The sequence below is a fragment of the Podarcis gaigeae genome, assembly GCF_964106915.1.
Source record: "Podarcis gaigeae genome assembly, chromosome: 3".
Classification (NCBI taxonomy): Eukaryota; Metazoa; Chordata; class Lepidosauria; order Squamata; family Lacertidae; genus Podarcis; species Podarcis gaigeae.
Window position 1 is genome coordinate 105,961,719 of NC_139680.1, and position 23,301 is coordinate 105,985,019.

The 23,301-nt window shown below is 41.9% G+C and overlaps 1 protein-coding gene across 8 annotated transcripts in view; it reads left to right on the top strand.

The window, feature by feature from the left end:
* The first annotated feature begins 70 nt into the window (after nt 1-70).
* Nucleotides 71-23,301, top strand: part of MAP4K3 (mitogen-activated protein kinase kinase kinase kinase 3) — a 65,336-nt gene continuing 42,105 nt past the window's right edge. For 3 of the 8 annotated variants that reach the window (XM_083733211.1, XM_083733212.1, XM_083733216.1), the window contains exons 1-9: nt 113-501; nt 9,764-9,821; nt 11,861-11,951; nt 14,941-15,005; nt 18,175-18,230; nt 19,048-19,095; nt 20,524-20,566; nt 21,221-21,293; nt 21,898-22,029. In XM_083733211.1, coding sequence (XP_083589337.1) covers nt 394-501; nt 9,764-9,821; nt 11,861-11,951; nt 14,941-15,005; nt 18,175-18,230; nt 19,048-19,095; nt 20,524-20,566; nt 21,221-21,293; nt 21,898-22,029 — 674 coding nt within the window. In that variant the 5' untranslated portion in view covers nt 113-393. Of the gene's footprint in view, nt 502-9,763; nt 9,822-11,860; nt 11,952-14,940; nt 15,006-18,174; nt 18,231-19,047; nt 19,096-20,523; nt 20,567-21,220; nt 21,294-21,897; nt 22,030-23,301 lie in introns of all 8 variants that reach the window. The other 5 variants (XM_083733218.1, XM_083733217.1, XM_083733213.1 and 2 more) reach the window with 5 other exon arrangements.

The following is a 23,301-nucleotide window of genomic DNA, read 5'->3' on the forward strand; positions in this document are numbered from 1 at the left end:
CTCCGAGCGTGCTGGGCGGGACCGCGAGCCTGTCCGGCTCCTCCTCCTCCTCCTCCTGGGCTCCTCCCTCTCGCAACCAATACCGCCGGGCTGCTGAGGGGACCTGCGCGCGTGCGCAGACGGCGACTCCGGGCGCCATGTTGGCTGAGCAGGCAGGGGGGAGGCGTCGTCGTTGGCGGCGGTGATCGCTCCGGGTCTTCTTCTTCTCCCTCTTCCTCCTCCTCCTCCCCCCCTTTCTCCCCCGCCCCCCCCGACGTCGCCCACCTGCTGGCCCTCCTCCCGCCCGCCCCCTCCTCTCCGTCGCCGCGCACCTCGCCCTCCCCCCCGGTGGCTGCCGCTGCTGCGTCGGAGCGGGGCGAGGGGGCCGCTCCCTGCTCCCGGGGGCGGCGCACCATGAGCGCCGGCGGGGGGCGGGTGTGCGACCTGTCCCGCAGGAACCCCCAGGAGGATTTCGAGCTCATCCAGCGCATCGGCAGCGGCACCTACGGCGACGTCTACAAGGTACCAGCCTCGCCTTCTCCGGGGCATCCCGCAAAGCCCCTTTCTCCGCTCCCCCTTGCAAAAGCTGACCCTTCCCCCTCCCCCTTTCCACTTTCTTTGGGGTGGGTGTCTTTTAGCAGGACCCCCTTCCTCTCTTCGATGGTTGCTTGGCCTGCCCGGCCCCGTACCCGTGTCTCAGCAGCCCCTCTCTCAAATCCACACATAGCCCAGTGTCAACCTCACCCCCGTTATTCTTCCCCTTTGATGTACATCCCATTATTCCCAGATCTGGGTTTCTCCCTTCCTTGTGGGTGGAATTGGGGGCGCCACTTTCCCACTTTGCTCCTTCCTGGCTCTTTTGGGGGTGCCTTGGAGGTTTGGGAGGGGGGTGTCACCTGCAACCACAGATTTCCTTCTCTCTGACTTGTCATTATGACACCAGCGTACCTCTCCTGGTGCAGTCCCAGTGCACCATCTATTTTTATTTATTTATTGCATTCTGAAAGATCATACCTTAAGAGTGTTTCCTATACAGTCGCTTGGCATCCTGAGTAAATAATACAGACCCCCCCCTTCCTCCTCCCCCAACATGGGAGGATCATGGTGGCTGCAGGGTGAAAAGAAGTTGGTTGTTATGTGGGGTGGTAGGAGGTGTGGGTAACCCTATGTCAACACAGGCCTTGTCCGTATGTCATGCCCTCCCAGCCCACTACCCTATTCATCAGATGCTCAGCTCTTGTCAATAGAGGCCAGTTTTCACCCACAACCTGACAGCCAGGTTTCCTTTTCCTGGAGGCCATTCTCAGCCTAACCAGCCAGGTTTGTCAGTACAAACCTGGCTCTGAATGACCCAACCCAGCTAGCTCAGTCCTCGGGGCCTCTGGCCAAGAAATCCCTCCTAAGACCTGTGATCTTTTGATCTATTGATCTCTTCTTGTTCTCTCAACTACTTGGCATGTTTCTTTTTTTTACTTCAGGCCCACAATCCTGACTTTAGGGGCTTGTCCCCCAAGTCTTCCAGCAGCCCCTGAGGCTAAGAAACAGGAGTCCCATTTCCTTTTGGGCTTAAAGTGTTTTCTTACTTGCAAGGAGCTGTCAGTTTGTTATCAGAAGCAGAGTTTCCTGAGAGCCAGCGCTCTCACTCCCAGGAATGAAGTCTAGGGTGTTGACGCTTGCATTTAGGAGGTGATGGACTCTTGATAGTGGGAGCTTTAGTCAAGATTCCTGCCAGGCTCAGGTTTTGGGGAGGCCTGGTCCCAAGTAGAAGGTGCTCTTCAGCATTCCTGGTGAACAAGGCACAGCGTCAGACACAGCCATGTTCTGAGAAAGAAGGAATATCACAGAGTCATGCTTAACTCCATGTAAAACAAACCGCTTGCCCTGCCTTTCATCAACACCTCACTTTGACAGAGTCCCTAGGGCTTGTTCCTAGCAATGTTCTAACATGCCTTTTAATCCAAGTTGTAGTGATACTATGCTAGAATGCATGATTTACTGAGAACAACTTGTTTTACAATCCAGTGTTGCCTGTCTTTCAGTTTTCTTGCTTCTCCAAGTAATGAAAAATAAGGGAAGGTGTGTGATAAAGAGAGCCAGGATCAGTTCGAATTCTTAGTAAAACGAAACAAACCACCACTATAGTCCCAAACTAGAGAGGCATGTAGACACCCTTGACTTTTAAAACCCTGCTTGGAGTGTGGCATGAGGAGAAGTGGGTTTAGATCACTCAGGAGAGCTTTGAAAAAGCCCATGAATGTTATTTTGAATTTGGAATGCCTTGAGGAGTGAATGTACCAGGCTACATAGTCTAGAGGTGGGCCAGATGAATGGAGGCAGGTCTCTAACAAAAATCTGGTTGTGGAGACTGCGTCTAGAAATTAAGGGTTGAATTTAACTCACTAGTCCTCTCCCATGGTGCCTCTCAAACGTTCCCCCATTGGCTCAGGGGTGTGTCAGGAGGACCATCCCTCCAAGAACAGAAAATAGGGGAGGTGGGGAAAGATCATTCATTGGAGCAAGCAGAAATACTTGTGCTGATGGAATGTTGAATTCCTCCATGTACGGTAAATCAGTTTTTAGGATGCAGTTCTTTGCACATTTGCCTGGAAATAAGCTCCACAGAGCACTGTGGAATGTACTTGTGAGGGAATGTCACACAATTGGGCTGTTACTCTCAATGTCTTGCTGCAAACTTAATATTTAAAATATTAACTTGAATATTTTAATGTCTTTTTTATAAGAGACGGTTCTAAGAAAAGACCAATCAGTATGAAGGTAGTAGGTCAGATTAGCGGTTACATGGGCCTCTCGTTGCCACAGATAGATTGCTGGACTAAGATTTGATAGGACATAGGTTCAACTCACATTGCAGTTATACCTTCTTTGTGTGCCCTGGGAGGTTTGTTATCTATAAGGATGCTGCTGCTACCTTTCAGGGTTGCAGTTAATGCAGTGGTGTGGGTTTGAGGCTGAACTAAGAACATAGTGCAAAGCACTTAGGGGACAGTAAGAAGTAAATAACAGATGGAGGGAGCTGGTCAATTTAAATTAAACATTGAGGAAACTTATGTGATCAGAACTTCAGAGTAGCAGAACTATTTCTAACTCTTCCAGTCATAAAAATGGAAGAAACATATGATGGAAGCTACACCTTGCATCCCCCTGTACATAAATTACATTATGTATATGAAAATAATTACAATTTTTTAAAAATCTGAGCTAGCCTGAATTCCAAAGTCCTCCTTGTTTAGTTGACACCAAGATCTTGTTTAGTTGACACTTTGATTTCTGTAACTATTAAGTTAAGCACTTGTGAATAATCAAGTATTTGCATATTCTGTTAAAATGGAAATAATATTGCACAAATATATATATGCATACATACATACATACACATATGCTGATACAGAAAATACTTAAATGCTGAAAAGCCACAAACTGCTTGGTTACAATATAACAACATATGTCTTACAAAGAATGTTGGCATAATATGTTAGTGCAAGAAAAGCAGGAAGTGCATGTTTAGGTTAATAATATTCAGATGCCTTTTAAGTTTGATTTCCATATACATGCCATGAGGATGTCAAACAAGGTTGTGCAATTTGGAGTAGTTAAGGAGCCACTTTATATACTTTCCTTAATCAAAACATTCTGTAGTTAATAGAACATTTGCTATTGGCAGGGGTTCACATCTCAGGTTGTCAGTGGCAAACAGAAATGTAATTCTGGCAACCAGCAGGAAATACTTCCAATACACTCCAGTGTGGGAGTCACAGATTTCTTTAAAGTTGCTGGCAGCACAGGAAGGCAGAGAATGCATTTTTCAAATGTTGCCAGGATGCATCCTGTGCTGAGATGGGGTCTTAAGTACAAAGGAAAGAGTTGCTGTGCCCACATACACATGTATGCCTACACACACAAGCATAGTTTCTGTCATTTTCTTTTTTAAAAAACCCAAAACATCTTGATAGGTAGTGATAATTTATGCATCTGATTTTTGGCAAAAAAATTTGTTCCGAATCTGTGAAAATCTTTGCTTATTTGGGCCATTTCCCACATGATGCAGATGCAGACTCAGGTTTGTTGTATACACCCAAAATGCAGCTGCAGCTCCCTGGAAAATGCATCAGTATGACACGTGTGATGAATTTGCAAAATATTTTGCTGATCACATCCACTCAACTTGGACTTTATGTTGAGAGCTTGATCTTGGGTGGTAACTGAGACAGTCAGTTATTCAATTTTGATGGGTGAATTGTGTTGTGTTGAGTCTAGAGGCGAACAAGTTGCTTTGCAGAATGAGACGAACCACTTGTTTGTTACATTCTTCTCCATCCTAGTTAGTTGAAGCTGCCAACAAGGCCTGCCTGCCCAGTTAGGTGGTGGAGGTTGTATGCTGCTTTGGAGACGGTGTACCCCAGTTTCTTTTAAGGAAGTTGTCCTGACCACAGGCTAAAGAAAAACATAACTGGATCTCATCATCCTCAATAATTATTCATTTTCCAGAATTGCTTTCTTGAGGAAGGGCCTAACCAAAGCTATAGAAACTCAATTATAGGCTTTCTTGGTTGAAGTTTGTTATTTGGATGCTTTCCAACCTGAGTTAAGAAACTGTCTTTTTGAATAGCAAACACTAGAGCTAGACTGGAGGAGTGTGTGTCTGGTGATTCTGCTGGTTGATTCAATCAATCATGGTATCTTCCCAGAGCTTTGGGCTGATATGAGATTTAGCAGCTCTGTTTTACAGTAGTTCAAACCTAAGTGTTTGATCCCTCTCAGAAGGTGGTCTGGGAAACTCCTGCTCAGCCCATTCAGCATTTGTCTATGGGGTTCCTCAGGGCTGTATTTTGTTCTCTTTGATTTTTGATATTTATTGTATGTGAGGCCACTTAGGGGAGGTCATATGGAGTCTGGAGTTGGGTCTTCTCATGATAGTCAGCTCTCTCTCTCTCTCTCTCTCTCTCTCTCTCTCTCTCTCTCTCAACTGATGCCAAAGAGTTGAAACTGGACCCAGCAATGGATTGGATGTGGGCTAACAAGAAGAGATTCAATCTAGATAAGTTGGAAGTACTGTTAGTCAGTACGCAAGCTAAACCTGGTTGGGGAATACAGCCTGCTTTGCATAGAGTTGCCCTCTCTCTGAAGGATTAAGTTTGCAGTTGGGGAGTGCTTCTGAATCCAGAACTGCTCCTGGAAGATTAGGTTGGGGAAGGGCTGTAGATCAGTAGTAGTGTATCTGCTTTGCATGCAAAAGGTTCCAGGTTCATTCCCCAACATCTTCAGGTAAGACTGGGAGAGACTCGCACCTGAAATTCTGGAGAGCAACTTCTAGTTGGTGTAGATTATGAGTGGGGAATATTAGGTCTGTGGACCAAATATGATCCTCAGCTCATTCTGTCTGGCCCTTTGAGCTATCCCCCAGCCATCCCTCTCACCAGCCATGTTTTATAACTGAGGCATTTTTGCCTGGCTGGAATGTGTCATTGAACTCTGATAATGTCTCTTGCTTATTTGGATGAAGGATGCAGAGGAGTGTATGAGTGGGTGTACGAACTAGCAGACTGTACTACGGCAAAATTTACATTAGTTGATTTGCCTCAGAAGGTTGCCCAGGAGGGAATGTGGCTGAAAAAGGCTCCCTGCTCCTATTATGCAGGTTGTCCATTGGCTTCCAGTTTGTTGCTGGGCACAATTTAAGATACTGATTCTTTTATATAAAGCAGGAGTGGGGAACCTGTGACCTTCCTGGTGCTGATAGACTACAACTCCCATCATCCCTAGCCATGCTGACTGGACCTATTGGCAGTCCAAGAACCTCTGGAGGGCCACAGGTTCCTCATTCTTGCTATAAAGTCCTAAACCAAACATGTCCAAAGTCTGTTTCTGGGGCCTAATCCAGCCCGTTGGTCGGTTTAATCCTGCCAACAACTTTGGTCAGCCCCTGTGGCCCTTCACTTCATCAAATCTGGCCCTCTTTGAAAAAAGTTTGGACACCACTGTCCTAAACAGTTTGGGGCTGGGATTCCTGAAGAGCAGCTGGCCCCAATATGAGTTTGCCCAGAGTTTTAAGATCTGTTTCAGAGACTCTGCTGTATTTCCCATCAGTGAGAGAGGTTAGGTTGGTGGAAACATAGGGGATGGTGGAAACTCCAGCTGCAGAACTGTTCAGTCTAAAGCAGCTGTTTCAAATCTTTTGCTTTTTTGTGCCACTATTTTGGTATATTTTGAATAAATTTAATTCAGCTCTATTTTAAAAAAAAGATTTTTATTGGCTTGGAATCAGTAGATATAGATTTAGGTATAGATACAGATACGCACACAGACAGAGAGAGAGAGTTTTTACATTGCAAGTTGCATTTGATGCCCTGATTGGGATAAAATTAATTTATGAAATGGCCCTTATTTTAAGGAGTTTCATCTTGGAATTTGGTGTAAATTAATGATAAACACATTTATGTGTAACTTAATAATAGAAAATGAAAACAATATAAAATTCAGCTTTTATATAAAAACTGTTCAGAACATCAAAACATTCAGTTACCTGACATTCAAATACACTGCAGGGATAGAATTGAAAAAACAAAATATTATTACATCTGACATAGATCCTATGTCTTTGGAAGGGGTTCTTTCTCTGAGACAAGGCTTTTGAAATAGACTTGCCATTGATGGACACATTGTGGGTTCAATTGCAATGGGAGCCCAGAATCCTCATTTTTACTATCCTTCTAAAAGGCTGCAAATAGTGTGTTAAAACAGACAGTGTTAGTTCAGATTACAAGATCAAACACAGGTGTTTTCCCCTACTGCAAGCTGATTTATGGCAGTCATCTCAGAATATAGATGCATATGGAACATAAGAAATGTCAGTACAATTTGGCAGATGTGATTTTTGAGATTAGTAACACTTATGTTGGCTCATCATCCCTGTGTATGTTGGATCCTTTCCATAATGGTTTTTCATATGAATCCACACTGTGAAATAAGTATCTTAGTAATGGAGAAAATTCCTAAATATTCATATTTATTTTTTACTTTCTTAACTGGAAGTTGCCATTCTTTATCTCATGGACAGAAGTATTCTAGGAATGGATTCTGGGGGGTCCTACATTTTTTTTTTTAACAGTAGTATCCAATATTGTTTGTTAGTTTCTATTTATTTATTTCATAAAATTTATACACTGCCTTAGGGATGTTGGTTTTGTACTGCTGAACCTTGGGACTCAACTAGACTGTTAAAGAAAAAGCGATTTACTATATTAATTGTATGTTCGATATGACATTGTGCCAACAGATGGCAACATGGAGTCCTGTTTTTCTCTACCTGTTTTCCCTGTTTAATTTACAACGCTTTAAATTGAAATGCTTCTTTGATGTGTCTAGATCCAGCCTTGGATTTTCTTCATTAGCCTATTTGAGCATTGTGGCATTATGTGATCATATTCATTAATGGACCTAACAGATTTTAAAGAGACCATAGTGTAGAGATTTTGACCAAACTGCGGGAGGCAGTGGAGGACAGGAGTGCCTGGCGTGCTCTGGTCCATGGGGTCAAGAAGAGTCGGACACGATTAAACAACAACTAGTGTAGAGATTATTGGTTATTCAGCTTTTCACTTGTTGGCACTTAAGTGCCATCACCAATAAGTGATGACTACTTATTGGCTTAGTCTGTTGGGACCAGCTATGGTAATTGGTTAGAAAATATGGCAAAGACAACCACTCATTACCTACAGAATGAACCACTATGCAAAGATTGTATGCAGTATCTTGGTTCATGGTACAGCAGGGGATTGCTGCTTGATATTTTATTAAAACTTTACTGTCCATTGGCATGCTTAAGGCATCTAACAAGATTGCAGTTACACAAAACAATTACAATGCAGAATTCTAAGGCTTCAGTGGAAAATTATTCTTGATAGAAACTTGTAGAGCTGGATTTGGACCTTCCTTTAGCTTCTGGCAGTTGAAGGACTTTCAGTGCTAGAGCAAATATGATCCATGAGGGCTGGCTTTGGCCTCTAAATCTGCTGCTGACAGTTGATGGCCTTCTAAGGTAGCAGCAGTGATTGTTAAAGCAAGTGAAGCAATGAGTTTGACTCATCCACTGCCTTTACTCTTTCTCTTTGTTCACTAGTCCAGTTTACAGTGAAACTCTGCAACATCCCATCTCCATGCAGCTCTCTTAAAGGAAGAGGTGACTTACTACTTTCAGTTCACCAAAACAAAAGTCACTCTAGAAACATGACAACTCATCAAATAGTTTCCTGGAATTACTTCAAATAAAATTAATAGCAATTCATAAGAAGAACTTACAAACAGTAGTCAGGGCAGAATTTACAAGGCTACTGTGTTTTGGTAGAAGCAGGACCCTAACTTCCATCTGGGTCCCTTCTCATTCCCCCTTCAGTAATACACTGTATTGAAAGTGCAACATGACTGATAAGGGTATGTGGGAAAATAATGATTGGCAACATCTAACGATGCCCACCCACTTGCGTGATGGGACACCCCCAATCTGTTCTCCGTGATGCCCCAGAAATCTGCTCTAGAGTCTCCTAACCCAGAGCAAATTCCTAAGCATGTTTACTCAGAAGTAAGGCCCAGTGACATCAAATTGATTTATTCTCAGTAAGTACAGGCAACCGCCCATTTACGCACATTCAATATGCACGTGGCTACACACACTGAAGGGACGGGTGGTGCTGTGGGTTAAACCACAGAGCCTAGGACTTGCCGATCAGAAGGTTGCCGGTTCAAATCCTCGCGACAGGGTGAGCTCCCATTGCTCGGTCCCTGCTCCTGCCAACCTAGCAGTTCGAAAGCACGTCAAAGTGCAAGTAGATAAATAGGTACCGCTCCGGCAGGAAGGTAAACAGCGTTTCCATGCGCTACTCTTGTTTGCCAGAAGTCATGCTGGCCACATGACCCGGAAGCTGTACGCTGGCTCCCTTGGCCAATAAAGCGAGATGAGCGCCGCAACCCCAGAGTCGGTCACGACTGGACCTAATGGTCAGGGGTCCCTTTATCTTTAACTTTACACATGCTGAACCGCGAAGTGACCTAAAATGTCACAAAGGGGTTGGAATAGGACGGGGGATGGATGGACAGAGTGTTTGCAGGCTTTTCCAATGGTGTTTCAAATATACACAATTTCACTGACGCGCACTGTGCCTCTGAATGTAACCCCCATGTAAACAGGTTGCCTGTATGTTTAGAATTGCAGACTGGTCATAGAATAATAGACTTTCCATCCCCTCCTGCTCGACTCACCTACTGCAGCCTTCTGTATAATATCCAGTTCTGTTCTGGAGTGTCCCAAACCCTCAAGAGCAACTATCTTTTCAGTTGGTACGAGGAGCTGGATGGGATGCCCTTCCTGGTATGAGCAGTAGTGCTTTATCGCTAGTGCAAAGCCTCCACCAGATACAACCGGGTGACTTTATCACAAACTTGAGTAGCATTAGGTTGTTTTATAATGCAAATTGGACTGCTAGTGTGGTATGAATAATTAAGGCACATTGATATTTATAGACAGTCTTTTCCCCCACCCTCGAAGGTCTCTAGATAGCTTATTGCATGCTTTTAATAACAACAAAAGGTCTCAAATGTGAAGATTCCCTCTTGACTGTTCAACTATGATTTTAAATTTGCCCTTCCACCCACCAGAACTTTGAAGGTGGCTCAGTTAAAAGTTGAGTGTCCAGATTCCAGCATTTTAAGCGCTTTAGTAGCACTGCTTGTTTTCTTAGTTGTAATATCCTTTGGTTGTGTTTTTTAATAGGCTCGGAATGTTAACACAAGTGAACTGGCAGCGATTAAAGTAATAAAATTAGAACCAGGTAAGCTTTTCATTTTCCCCCCTACCTTGTAGTTCTATTTCCATTTATCTTTTTTGTGTGTCCCCCATCATCTTCTTCTTTTGGTGTGTGTGTGTTGTTGTTTTTAAAAAAGGTGTCTGACTGAACCATGGCACCTGAATAACTATTGCTAGCGACTAATTTCCCCAAAGAAAAACTAATCTTATCAGAGCGCTTTTTAACAGTCTTTGGTTAAGGTAATATCCAATTGGGGCAACCCACTTATACAAGGCACTTCCACTTCCACCGTCAGGATTTGCCTTTACTCCTTTCTCCTGTGTGCCCCCCAAACGTGCTCTGGATGGTTGGGGAGTCTGCAGCCACACCAAAATGTATTAGGTTGGTGCCACAGTTCCTAAGGCCCTGCTGTGCACACTCTTTGGTCTCAATGAGTAAAGAGTTGAAAGGCTGGCAGAAAAAAATTAATGAATTCCCGCCCCCCACAAATGTAAGTGAATAAAATATGTTACTGTTTATCACTTCTTGACCTTTCCTATCTTAACCTCAGATAGTATAGAATTATTTTTTCCAAGTATAGGGGGGAGAAATACTAGAAAAACCAAAGCAATATAACAGCTTTCTGCTGTCTGCTGACAAAAATGGCAAAAAAGGAGTAACATTCACTAGCATTTTTCTGCCTTGTATGCTGATAAGGCTTACTGTACAGTCACACCACCCTGAAATTCTGTGTTCTTATTTAAAGAAGATGATCTAAGCAGGGAAGTGGCTGTAGGTAACACTTTGGCCGTATTTCAAGGACCTTTGTAAGTTACAGAACACCTAGAAACCAACACAGCCGGGTGCAAAGGAAAGAGTAAAGGGATAAACTTCCCTCTACAGAGAAGTCTGTGCCAAGTCAAACATACAAGGAGGTTGCAGACTTTGTGAACATAACTAGCAGTGGGTATTCCTGTGTGCATCTGCGCCTCCTGGAATCAAAGCGGTGCATATTCCTGTAGAAAATCCCTTTTTGATTTAAAAACCCAGATATTCCTAGTGTTTAATGGCTCGGAGAAAAGTTTGGAAAACGTGTGAACGGTGCCTGGTTAAAACATGAGAACTGTGAGTGGATTTCTGCAAGGCTTCTAACAATCACAAATGTGACACTTTGGTGATCAGAACAGCTGCCATTCACTGGGCTCTGTTCTTTTGTCATTCCCAATATGCCCACACACATATATTCCGCATTTATCCTTGCCAGAAACTCCATACCCTTTGGAAAGCTGACGCTTGAAAGCAAAATGAGCTGTGCCCTGTAGCTGTGCACATACAAATTAGCATGAGTTGCTAATAAGTCACTTGCCCTAGTCATGCTTGGTGGTGTGCATGCAATTTTCCCTGCATATAAATAATATCCATGCAGGAAAGTGTTGCATGTCTAGCAGGACTGAAGAAGGAACTAGACCTGGTATTCAGCATAGATCTACTGCCGAAACAGAAACCCCATGTGCATTTCTCTCTCTCCACATAAACCGTAGGCAGATTATCTCTGGTCTTTCTCTAGCAGCAGCATATACTGCTCCGGGGCAGAGAGACCTTCCTGTGCTGTGATGTCAGCATGTCATGCAAATCTGCCTTAAATGTTAAGGGCAGTAAGAAGAGAATTCAGCATAGGACAGGGCATTTAAACAAACCCTTTGGATTGCAGCAACACTGCAAATTAGGTTAGGCCATGAGAAAGTGACTGACCAAAGGTCATCTTGTGAGCTTCATGGTTGATGGGATTTGAACCCTGGTTTCCCACATCGTAGTCTGACACTCTTCACTACTCCAGCACAAGAACTCTTGAAAGCAATTGCTTAGGATTGTTTCAGGGTTTCCCCCCCAGAAAATCTGAATAAGTGGGTTATTGATAACCGGGAGGGGGGAGAATAATTCTCTTTATATAGTGTATTTTAAGAATGGAAGGTTATTACACATGCATTGTCTATGTAAGCCTTACCACAGCCTTTTAAGGTAAGCCAATATTTATTGTTATCATCCCTTACTGAGTTACTAAAAAAATGTGCTCTCTTTTGCAGGCGAAGATTTTGCTGTTGTGCAGCAGGAAATCATTATGATGAAAGACTGTAAGCATGCAAACATTGTTGCTTATTTTGGCAGCTATCTCAGGTATATTTTTATGGTGTATTTTATTCTTCTAAGAATTCTTCGCTGCTTGCAAAAATAAAAGACCTATTATGACCCTGAATTTGGACGGTGGGGGTGGGGGGCATAGGGAGGGGATTTGCGAGTACCAAGTTTTAATTATCTGTGGCATGCTGCACTCCCTAGGGAGTTTGTTTTGTCTGTTTTCTCATATCCATAGCAAATCACTTCAAACTCCTTGGTGGTTCCTGCCCTAGAGTATACAGAGGGCACGATAATCCTTTTTCTGGAAAACGATTATGTAGGCTCTCTTGTCCCCATCACGACACAAGTTCTTGCTTCATTGCTCTACACCATTTCCCTGGGCTTCATGGGTACTTCTCCTCCGGCACAAAGAAGAATGAAGATGGAACCTAGTCAGAGTGGAGGAGCCAGATGGAGTCTTTTGCTTTGAGAGTACAGTTGATCCTTTTAATCTGTAATCAAAGAATTAATCAGTCACGGCTGGCTAATCAATTAATGCTATCATCCCTCAGTTGAACAAATCCTTATTATACTTCTGCAGAGTACTTTTCCTGTATTGGCCAGCACTTTCTCTGTATTGCGTTAAAGACCAAGACATTCCTCTCCAGCTGTTTCTCTTGTTAATCAGGTTGTCAGCTTTTCCTTAGGGAAGGCCTCTTGACCAGGCAAGCAGAAATGTATCGAGTGAAGCTCTTTTTGGTATTCAGTTATCATTGTTGTGATGGGGTGGGGGGTGGGGGGACCCCTCTTGCCAAATTTCCAAATGTCTCTAGCTGTAGGTACAAGAGTCTTGTCAGGGGTGGGGCAGAGTTGATCGTCCTAATTAACTGTCACAGTTATGCCTGTTTTATTACAGTTTAGAAATGTCTTGTTACTTAATTATGAATCACTTCATTGTTGAGATTCTTTATTGTGACCGTTGACCTATAGATATGCATTGACAGTGTTGTTTTGATGTATTAAGGATGAGGTTCTGATAAAGGGTTGTATTAAATGGTGTGCTTCTGTGAACAGGTGGAGTCATCCTATGGAAGAGTCTTTGTATTTTTATTAGATTTCTTATCCACCCTTCACCATATAAGGTCCCCAGACGAGTTACAATAATTTAAAAATACAATGTTAAAATCTGTTAAAGCAAATTTCAGCCTAGTGAATTGGGTAGCTCCTAATGATATATATCTCAAAGGCCAGATTACCCATTCAAAGTCCAGCCACATGTGTTGGGCCAACAATGTATTGAGACAGCCCCACAATATTCCAGATGTGACCTGACCAAGGCAGAATAGAGTGGTACTGTTACTTCCATTGAACTGGATACGATACTTCTGTCAATGCAGCGTAGAAGAGCATTCACTCTTTTTTTGCTGCTGCATCACACTGTTGACTCTTGTTAAGCTGATGGTCTACTAAGACCCCTAGATCATTTTCACATGTACTACTGGCAATCCAGGTGCCCCCCATCTTAAATCTGTGCAGCTGGTTCTTTCTGCCTAAGTGTAGAACCCTACATTTGTCCCTATTGAAATCCATTCTGTTAGCTTTGGCCCAGTTCTCCAATCTGTTAAGGTCATATTGAATCCTGATTCTTTCTTCTGCTGCAATAGCTACCGCTGCCAGTTTGGTGTCATCTGCAGATTGGCTAAGCATCTTCTCAATCCCTTCAAGATGTTTATAAAGATGTTCCCTGAGTAGTTCCTTCTAAACTCTCATTGGAACTACTCAGAGCACATCAAGCCTAAATATGCTGCTTTGAATGTTTCTAGGACCATTTATGATTGAATTTAACCACATTTTTGACATGTGCTGTTGAACCTTAAATATATTTTTGCCTTCAACAGTTTATTTAAAGCTGTTTCATACTTGTTTTAAGACTCATTGAGTTTAATCAGGATGGCTTTTTAGTGAAGGCTCACTGAGTTACTTCAAGTGGCATGAATTCCATTGAATTCCGACATCCTAAATTTCTTATTAATGAAAACCATGCAGTTCCTAGACTCATATAATTGTACAGTTGGGAAGGGGCCATACGGATCATCTAGTCCACCCCCTGCAATGCAGAGATATTTTGCTCAAGGTGGGGTTCAAATCCACAACCCTGATATTAAGTGTGTCATGTTCTACCAAGTGAGCTATCTCTTTATCTCTTTTCTCTTTGTGTAATGTTAGGCATCAAATTCCGTGTTTCACGTAAAACCTTCTAATATGAACTTCCCTGCTTAACAGTCAGGTAGAAAAGGCCCAGAGACTTCCCTTGTTAAGACTCTTCATGATCTGGAAGGAACTGCAGTTTCTTAAAATAGCAAGGCAAATCTTGTGTGGCTAGTTTGCAATTTTATCAGAATGAAAGAATGTGTGCTGTTACATTTGTGGCAAATATAGTAAATTAGCCAGGAAGCTGAGATGCAGCATAATTATTTAGATGTGTCCTGCATCTTTTTTTACATTGTGCAGCGTATTTAATTGTTACTGTGTCTCAACTTCTGCATTTGGACAGCATTTTGAACCATGTCGGCGTGTTATGTGCTGCCTTATGTGGTTTTGTATTTATTTTAGATTTTTTTCCTGCTTACTCTGAAGGCCGTAGATTGGTTACATCATTTTAAAACCAGAAGTGTAAGCATTGACAGTAGAAAACTGAGAAAAATCCTAATAGAATGAAATACCAACCAGTCCTCCAAAGACTGGCCATTGAAATGCCAACCCCAAATGGTATTGCATAATTTCCTTCACCACCTCTTCCAAGAAGAAAATCCCATAGTTACGTATCAGTGACAGAGAACACTTCTGAATATGGATGTGGTGCCCAATTCAAAGAGGAGAGCACTCTTGGTCAGTTTTGGAGTTCGCTGCAGGAGATAGAGAAGGGAGAGTTGTGCAGGGCAAAAGGTGCAGCCTTTAGTGCTTATCCAAAAAGTAGGGCAAAGTTGCCATTGCTAACCATTTATTTATTGTTTATAAATATGCAAAACTAATAAAATTTGATTTTTAGACGTGATAAACTGTGGATTTGCATGGAGTTCTGTGGAGGCGGTTCATTGCAGGACATTTACCATGGTAAGTTAAAGAGAGGTGTAATTCTTTTTGGGAACTGCAGATAGGAGGTGGAAAATTAAGAGGGCTCTGTTGACTCCTTTAATAATTCCAGATTGGACCTAGAAAAGTTTATTTTAAAGCCAAGAATATATATATATATATAATGTATGAACTATATAGCCTACAGGCACCACAAAATAACAGGCCAAGCCTCTTGACTATACAGTGGTATCTTGGTTTGCAACTGCTTTGGATTACAACCGTTTTGGATTACAACCACGTCAAACCCGGAAGTGCATGTCCCTTTTTTTGGATTACAACCCTTTTTTTATTATTACAACCGATTTTGGGGGGGAGGCCCCATTGGTGAAAGAGCGCCTTGGGTTACAACCTGTTTTGGTTTACAACCGGACCTCCGGAACGGATTATGGTTGTAAACCAAGGTACTACTGTAATATGAATATTCATTGACTAATAACTGCTCAGTATAAGAGCCCTTCTGCCTTAATTCTTTTTCTGAATATTACCTTGTTCTGCTTTCAGCACTGGCAGTTATGAAAGCTTGTAGTTGGTTACAGTTGTAAGAAGGTAGTTATGTAAAACACTCAGGTTAAAGGAGATTAGAGGATGGATAAGCCACTTCTAAACTTCCATTTTACTTTAATATATTCAACAGTCATCTATGTTTTAATAATAGTAGAATCTCTTTGCACACCACCATCCCTTAAATAAAAACTGTGAAACAAGTAAATTGACCTGAAATTCTGCACATCTTGTAACAATCCTTGTTGGTTTCTGGATATGTGATAGTGAAATATTTGCAACCTGATCCTAGGCACAATTAAGTCCTATTGCTCTCAGTGGAATTTAATATGTTTGTTTTTACATTTCGTTTCCTGCCTTTCTGTTATAATATCAAACTCAAAGCAGCTTACAGATGGCTCCCTCTAATAACAAAACTCAGTTGGCAAGTGCCAACAGAAGTGGAGCCGTAATGGGGCCTCTGAGAAACAATAGGGAAGAATTTTTATACAGTGGTACATCGGTTTAAGAACAGTCCTGTTTACGAACGATTCAGTTTATGAACTCTGCAAAACCAGAAGTATTGTCTTGGTTTGAGAACTTTACCTCGGTCTAAGAATGGAATCCGAACGGTGGGAGGGCACCGACGGTGGGAGGCCTCATTAGGGAAAGCAAGCCTCGGTTTAAGACCAGTTTCGGTTTAAGAACAGACTTCCGGAACGGATTAAGTTCGTGAACCAAAGTACCACTGTACTTAGGGAACATCTCAACGAGGACTGATCCTGTTTAGTTCCAAGTGTCTGTTGGAAAAGAGAAAGTGGAATGCCCTGCTTGAATGGAATAGATGTCTGTAACCCCAAACAGAAAGGAGGATATGCTGCAACATTTTGTTGCAGGTTCCTCTTGTAAATAGATAAATTGCAACAAAATTTGAAAACAGTTCTAACAGGGGAACAAGTCAATTAGTGGTAAAAACAGCAACATGAACGTATGCTTAGGATCCCAGCATTTTTACTTATTGCTCAGCAAAGTTTATCAGAGACATTTAATCTTGTTAGATTGAATGTTGAATAGTTGAATGTTTTGATTTTCTCTGCTAGTCAAGTATACAGCAGGGTTTGGAAAATGCCAGCCAAATCTCCTTATTGAGTATAATATGCCACGTGTGTAGACTTACTAATATAACATGTACCATGGTAATAAGCTTGTTTGGCCCATCTAGTGTGGTACAGTTTTCAGTATGCTGAAGGCAGAGTTTGCTGCCCCAAACTATGCCCAGCGTCACAGAGTGCGGCCCCACTCAAAAGTCTTATTTGCACAGCATGAAAGGGATTTAACCCAGTAATGATGCTTGGTCATATTTCAGCAGAAACCTGGACACACCGCAGCATATTGTTATTGGCTGGGGTTCTGCTGGGCTGCAAAGCAGTTTCCTTGCTATTCTTGCTAATCTCCTCCCCTTATTTCTCTAGACTGCATTTTCTCCACTTGCAATAGCTGAACAAAATTCACAGGGAGGGAAAGTGGAGGGTTTCCCCTCCCGTTGAATGATAGTGTGACCTTTCTGTTACTCAAGCTGTGTCACTCTTTTATGCTCGACAAAGAAGAGAGCTCTCCTCTCCTACAGGCATATTGTGTTATTTCGTTATGCCTCGTCATTCCTGTGTTTCTCTGTTACACAGTGATTGATGGTGTCCTTGTGATGGTGCCACCTGTGTGTTAGGAAATGAGCTTATTTTACGTGTGTGGCTGAACAGATGTCAGGAGCTAATGCTTTCCTGTTACTACTGATTTTGGCTGCAAACCTGCTTTTTAAAAGAGTGAAATATTCTGCCTCTTAATTAATTTCCAAGCTGTTTCTATCACCCAGGCCAGTGTCAACCATTAGATACGCAAGTCGTAAAATCCAAAAGATTTTAAACACAATCTTCTATGTATTTCCATGAGATTCTTAGACAGAATAGTTCTTACAACTTGTTCCATGTTAGCTACATCTAGAGTTCAGTTTAGACCATCTGATTATAATCTTTCACAACTCCCCCCTCCAAGAAACTGAGCTCATGGTACTCTGATCATAGTTTCTAAAGCATGTAGAACCTGAGAGTTTGGACTGTTTAGATACACCCACCCACCCACCACCAGATCACTCTTGGGGGCCTGAGAAAGAATAGACAAGGATTTATAGAAATAATAAAATATCCTAAAATACCAAGCAAGTTCTTTAAAAGGGAGAAACGTCGCAAAAGAAAGATATGGAAAGGAAAACAAAGGCGACTCTTGAAAGCCAAGTATAGAACAAAAAGGGGGTTGTTTGCAGCTGCACTGTAAGGGTGAGTAGGGAGAAACAAAGGCCAATATATGTTTTATGTTTTTCTAATCTGGGCAAAGGGGTAAGACATCCTCCAAACAGAATTGTGCCTTGGTCCTTTGGAGCATCACTACGAATTCCAGCCAAAATCCTTATATGTGAGCCTGCCTTGGCTCTCTGGCAAAATGTGAAGTGGTGCTATTTCTTCTGTTTCCGGGCTAGGAATATTAACTGTGTGTGTGCATGCGCACGCATGTGAGAAACGATAAGGGAACAAAATTGCATTGAGTTTTGAAGAGTAACAGTGAAATTGCGGTGAACATTCTAATTTTTTGTTTGGGGGGGGCTCTTTTCTTCTAGTAACTGGACCTCTTTCGGAGCAGCAAATTGCTTATGTTAGCAGAGAAACACTACAGGTGAATATTATTCTTATATTGTTAGCCTTTGGCATAGAAATAATCTGGGGGGGGGAAATATAAGTCGCCATCTTTTGCTGAATACCAACAGATGCGGAATTGTGCATTAATTCTAGGTATTGCTCTGCTGATTATGATTATTATTATTTATACCCTGCCCATCTGGCTGGGTTTCCCAGCCAGATTTGCTACATATTTTTCTTGTCCAGTTCTTAGTTGCCTCCCCCACAAAGGAGTCAGTACTGAAGCTTATGCGTTTGCCTATGTATTACATATGTGTGTGTTGGCTTAGGGTGCTGCAGAGAAACATACCTATCTTATGGCTTAGAACCTTAGGCATCAGATGTACTGCTCTGTAGCTCACCAAATTTTCTTGCATACTTCTGATTATCTGTATTTGCTGTTGAACCTCCAGTAGAAGCAGCCCCCGAATTCCAAACACATTTGTTTGGAAGGAAGGAACATAAATGCACTACCTACAATTGCAGGCTTCAGTATAGCTATGGGCTTCTGTCATGGTTTTTGCCGTTGCCTAAATTTGAGTTATCTGAGATGCTTTTCTGAAGATGTTCACTGCCGACTTTCTGCCTTGAAAGGAGAGAGTGAACCTGTCTTGTTTCCGCTTCCTTCCTTATTCCTTCTGCCAGCCTTTCAAATGTAGGTTGGTCCTGCAGTGATGTGAATGAAAATACAATCAAGACACATAGCAGAGACAGCATTTAGCTTTTTTTCTTCTAGTTGGTTTCCCCCCTGTATAGAATAAAACATGAATTTACACAGGCAATTTTTCCCAATGGCTTTTGTTTTTTAACTATAGGGATTATATTACCTTCACAGTAGAGGAAAAATGCACAGAGACATAAAGGTAGGTGATTCTTTGAATTGTTTCATGTGGTGTATACAGTTCTTAGTTAAAATGTTAACCATGAAATAATGATTTTATGTCCCATCGGTTTTAAAAATTGGGATCATATAAATGTATTGTATGGAGGAGGCAGAAATGTCCTTTTAAAAGGTCTAGTGAAGTGCTTTGGCAGAGGTTTTGTTTCAGGTATGTTATAATGGCTTTTCTGTTCCTGTGGGATTATATCTGTGTTGCCTGTGGATGATGCAAAATACAGTTTAAATTGATGAAGACATAAAGTGGAATCTATAGAGTTCCCCTTGCACTAGCAGAAGACACTTTCCTATTTAAGGGGTGCGTCTTGCAGTCCTATGATATTCCAGAAGGCCCTCCTACCTTAGGAATAACTCTGGGGAGTGCAGAAAGGAAAGAGATCAAGAAAGCTCCACTGTGCTCATGCTTTTCCGGATCTATACCAAGGTTTGACAGTTTGAAGAAAGCCCCATCCTTCATCTCTCTGGGTTTGGAACACTGGGAGTTGAAGGTCTCTGTGAACTGATGCTGGAGGCTGCAGGGGGAGGAGGAATCACTGATTTACATTAAAAAAAAAAAAAAAATTCCTTCCAGTAGCACCTTAAAGACCAACTAAGTCATTTCTTGGTATGAGCTTTCGTGTGCATGCACACTTCTTCTGTGTATCTGAAGAAGTGTGCATGCACACAAAAGCTCATACCAAGAACTGACTTAGTTGGTCTTTAAGGTGCTACTGGAAGGAATTTTTTTTTGTTTTGACTATGGCAGACCAACACGGCTACCTATCTGTAACTGATTTACATTAGCGACTGAAATCACCTTGGGTGAAATCAAGCTGCCATTCTTACAGGGTCTGTCAAACCTCAGGGGTGACCTGTGAAGGGGGTTTACGAACTGAAGTCGGCTTGGGCTAATGAGGATTTTAGGGAAGCACCATATGCTATTTCTGTTTGAACAACATCTTGTAAAGGATATCTGTGGTTTGTTGTACCCAAAATGCTATTTTACTGGCAAAGAAGAGCCAAAGTGTATATTTTGCAGAAGTATACTTAGTTCCAGTTTAACTTAATAAAATACAGTAAAGCAATGTTGCTGTGCCATATTTCATGATGACATATATTCCAATAGGATATCCTATTTATGGCATTGGTTCCAATTTGTCTTGATACGAGGGTGGACAGCTCTGTAATCATCACCCTGAGGGAGGGTATTGCTCGCCACCCCTCTCTTTATGTTTGCAAATATGGTTCTATAGTTGCTATCCTTTTTTAAAAAAATATATGCAAGAATGGCACTATAGTTTTGTTCCATTCCTAGCATTTATATTCTGAATATTAAGTAGCATGTTCGTTGTGTCAAAACAGTTAAAAGAACATGAAGTCTAAAAAGCTGTCTGTTGCCATTTCCCCCCTCCAGGGAGCAAATATTCTTTTAACTGATAACGGCTATGTGAAATTAGGTAGGTACGTTCACTTCTATATACACTTTGCTATAGGTTGTAGTACGATCATCCAGATGGTTGAGCAGCGAAGTATCATATCATTATTTGTAGCTTTGCTTAGGAAAGCAGAAAGCGTACAGTCACAATCCAAAGAAGTTGTATGTGTGCCTGGCAAGTTTTTGCTTTGAGGTTTTTACCAGAATGATTGCAGAGATAAGCTGCTGTTCATCTTTTTCTTTTTCAAAGAAGGCTTTCCTCTTCAGCTGTCAGAACTTGCGGGGCTGGAAACTAGAAAGCTTTGTTTGTATGTGAATTTTTCACCTGCATACACTTAGAGGCTCTTTTGGATGGTGACCAGTATTTCTTGTACAGTTTAAATGAAGACAATAGAAGGAAGAAATAGAAGGGTGCAGGAGCAGGCTGCAAGGTAGCCCATTCAAAATGAAAAGACTAATTGTCTTAGAAATGGGAAGGAATTGCTTAATGTGGCCTTTCTTGCACTTTGAGGATAATTGCATAGTTAGAGGGAAATATGAAACAAAGATTAAAAAGGCTTTCAAAAGTTGTTCCAACCAGTTTGTAAATATCTGGACTGCATAAAACTCTGACTGTTCTGTTTGTTACAATAAGCATGTTAATTATTACATCACATTGCCTGCAAATCTTTTACAGCTGATTTTGGAGTAGCAGCACAAATAACAGCTACAATTGCTAAAAGGAAATCTTTCATTGGAACACCATATTGGTAATTGTCCTTTCTTTAGTAATACTTATTGCATGGATAAAAATATAACTTGAGCTGCATTTTATCTTCAAGTGGATGGGGAAACCTTTATGCATTGTGTAACATTGGTTTTGAGATGACAGAATCAGGATTTGTGGGTTGTCGCTCGATCAGCATTTGGGCAGTAGGGGATTCAGCATGGATTGTGGATTCATTTTTGAAGGACTTGCAGTAGGCATGTCTTTCTCAATCTTCACACAGTACTTGGGCAAAGTTGTGGTTGCCAATTACCCAAAAGAAAGAGTCCTCAAAAGCAGTTGAGGGTGTGGGTATGGGTGTGTATTTATAGATCTTGTAGCATGGAGATAAATGTTGTAAAATGTAAATGATACAATTAGAATAGCCGGTTGAAATGTTGGCAGGCAAAGTGGAAAAACAGCAACCTTGACCTGGCATTGGTGAAGGTAGGAGGGCATTTGCTGTGTGTGGCTTAATTAAAAGTGTAATGAACAACAGGGAGATTAACACTGAAATTTATTGAAAATTGCTTGGGCTGCATTGTGTTTCCAAAATTTAAGGATTAGAACTTGCTGCATATTCCAATCTAGTGTTCTCTGATTTTTAGGATGGCCCCTGAAGTTGCTGCAGTTGAAAGGAAGGGTGGCTATAATCAGCTCTGTGACCTTTGGGCTGTTGGAATAACTGCTATAGAACTAGCAGAACTTCAGCCCCCTATGTTTGACTTGCATCCAATGAGGTTGGTAAATGTATGTAAAGCTGGAATGCTCAGGTGGCATTTAGAATCCATAGGAACATAACTACCATGGGATACATGTGATTTGCAGGTTTTCTTAAAAAGAACATATCTTATTTTTCACTCTATAAGACGCACCAGACCACAAGACGCACCTAGTTTTTGGAGGAGGAAAACAAGAAAAAAAATATTCTGAATCTCAGAAGCCAGAACAGCAAGAGGGATCGCTACGCAGTGAAAGCAGGAATCCCCTCTTGCTGTTCTGGCTTCTGTGATAACTGCGCAGCCTACATTCGCTCCGTAAGATGCACACACATTTCCCCTTACTTTTTAGGAGGGAAAAAGTGAGTCTTATAGAGCAAAGAATACGGTACTAACCACAGAATACAGAACCTGCCTGCATGTTTGCATTTTTCTGTCCATTGACAGATGGCCTGCACAGTCAGCTTTGGCAACTGTTTGAAAGAGGAAGGAAAAAGAAGGAAAGGTGTGATTCTTTCCTTTTATTTCTTCCTTATGTCTCTAGGAAAGCGCTCTGGAACAGTTTCAAATATGAAAAATGTGGACGGCGATAGTTCTCTTACTTTAAGGCTTTATGATACAGGGTTTATGTGGTTGCCATTTCTAAAGTCTCTTTCCAAAATAGATATTCAGTTATCATAAAAGCCTGCTTAGCTAGAGACAATAGAGGGATGGAAAAATGAACCTTCAGACATGGGCAGCAGTGGTGACTTCCGGTCTCTCAAGAGCTTTTGGTTTACATTCCTTTTCCCTGCACCACCACACATGCTGTCTTCTGAGTGTACTTCAACTCACTTCAGCCATTCAGGAGTAGATGTCCTGCAAATTACCAGTAGCATCCTTTTGACAGTTCTTCCTGAGCTATCACATATAGATGTGGCCCAGGCATAGGCAAACTTGGCTCTCCAGATGTTTTGGGACTACAGTTCCCATCATCCCTGACCACTGGTCCTGTTAGCTAGGGATGATGGGAGTTGTAGTCCCAAAACATCTGGAGGGCTGAGTTTGCCTATGCCTGATGTAGTCTGTGTGCTAGAGGCCTGAAGAAGAGCCACCCAGAGTGCTGCTTGTAACAGCTGAAGAGCTTTGGCTATTGCACTGCTCTCAGAAGATCACATGCCAAGGCAGCTGATGGGGGAAATGAGAGTCATGTTTGCAAGAGCCCTACAGAAGCCACTATACACCCTGTGTTCCAGGTGCGCAGGGTCTTTACAAAACCAAACCGTAAGGCCTCAAATAAGTATAGCTACCCCT